The sequence below is a fragment of the Neopelma chrysocephalum genome, unplaced genomic scaffold (assembly GCF_003984885.1).
Source record: "Neopelma chrysocephalum unplaced genomic scaffold, ASM398488v2 Primary Assembly neopelma1_100, whole genome shotgun sequence".
Classification (NCBI taxonomy): Eukaryota; Metazoa; Chordata; class Aves; order Passeriformes; family Pipridae; genus Neopelma; species Neopelma chrysocephalum.
Window position 1 is genome coordinate 643,474 of NW_020897763.1, and position 1,598 is coordinate 645,071.

Sequence of the window (1,598 nt, forward strand, 5' to 3'; positions counted from 1 at the left end):
CTTCCACTAGCCCAGGTTGCTCCAAGCCCTGTCCAACCTGGCCAGGGATGGGCAGCCACGTGTCCTAGGGTGTGCTGCTGCTGAGGAAGGATTCCCCTGGGGCTTTGGGTGCATCCTCTGCTTTGTGGGAAGCTACAGAGGGAGTAGCTTCTCCTCCTACTCCTGGGAGGGTAGGGTCTGTGCTTTGGGATGGTGGGAGCTGCAAGCAGCAGGGGGAAGAACCACTGCTCTGGGGAAGTGCCCAACTGGGTGTGTAGGAATTCAAAAAGCAAAGGACATCTTTTTCTGATATAGGTTTATAATGAATTTTTGACTTAAAATAATAAGCAGTATACACAACATACACGTGAGTTTTACAGAGATGCTGTTGTATCGTTGACTTCAGAACCTACCAGTAAGTTCACAGGTTTCATTTGCTCTCTCAAGCCCTCTGTGCCCGCCAGCATTTAGGGGTGGCCCTTGTCCCTGTGCAGTCCTTCAAGGTTCAGTTCCAATTTACAGCTCCACTTGTCCCCTGTGCTGGGGACAAGGGGACAAGCCTCTTGCAGAGGTGGCTCTTGCTCAGTGGGGTCAGTGGCGTGCCGGGTCTGCTCGAGGGAAACGCGGGCATCACAGAACTGTCTCGTGGATTCTCAACACCCTTCCTCTGGCCTTGCAAAAAAAAAGGAAAAGCAAGAATGCTTTTGCAAGAGTGGATTATTCTGAACTAGTGTTTTTTTTTTGCTGGTGAAGCTTTACTGCAACGTAGATTCTCTGGGGAGGCGCAGGATTCCTCAGCCATCGCATCCTGACGGTCGGCCCTCCGAGCCCGTATCGGTCGCACCATCCCTCTGCAAAGAGAACCTCTGCAAGTTCACAGTCTAAGCAAGGATTGCAGCCTCCTCCCCGGTCGGGGATTAGTTTTGCTGAGCAAACAGAAGGGCCCACAGTACCTCCTGGGAAACGCAGTCCTTCCCTTAGTGCTTCGCGGAATTCATTAAATAAAAGCCATGCAGTCGAACTACAGCTCCCAGAACGTCACGGCCCTCAGGGCACAGGGGTTTAAACAAAAAAATCGCGAGGGTGGGTGGCAGTGGACTCTTCCCCCGGGGGGGGTGCTCCCGCCCGTCTCCTCAGGTCTGGTCCAGCCACTCGGCCCGTTTGGGAGCCTTACAGGTGTGCACGTCCACAGTGTCCTCGCACTCCTTGCAGCGCACAGCGCAGCACCAGTGGAACTTGCACTCGCACTTGGTGACGCGGGTGACGCGCGTGGTGTCGTAGCCGCGCCCGCAGCACATCACCTCGCACCCGTCTGTGCCGCGGGACAGCTTGTTGCACACGCGGCCCGCCGTGCCCAGGGAGCCTGGGGGAGGAAGGAAGGAAGGAAGGAAGGGACATGGGGTCAGAGGGTTCCTTCTCCATCGTGTTCCAGCACTTCTCCCCCCACCCGCCCCGGCCACAGGTGTTGGTGAGACTGGGCACCTTCATCTGCAATAGGGACCATGGGTCTGAGTGCCTTAGTGGGGAAACCCCGTTGTCTCTGTCACAGAGGGGTCTCCAAAGGCAGCGCTTTGGAGCCTGCACTCACTGTGCTCTGAGGACATGGGATGCAGCAATCC

General features: G+C 56.1%; 1 protein-coding gene across 1 annotated transcript in view; it reads right to left on the reverse strand.

Annotated features, from left to right (window-relative positions):
• Positions 1 to 280: 280 nt before the first annotated feature.
• WNT2B (Wnt family member 2B) overlaps positions 281 to 1,598 on the reverse strand; it is a 17,586-nt gene continuing 16,268 nt past the window's right edge. The window contains exon 5 of the mRNA XM_027695002.1: positions 281 to 1,342. Coding sequence (XP_027550803.1) covers positions 1,113 to 1,342 — 230 coding nt within the window. The 3' untranslated portion in view covers positions 281 to 1,112. The remainder of the gene's footprint in view (positions 1,343 to 1,598) is intronic.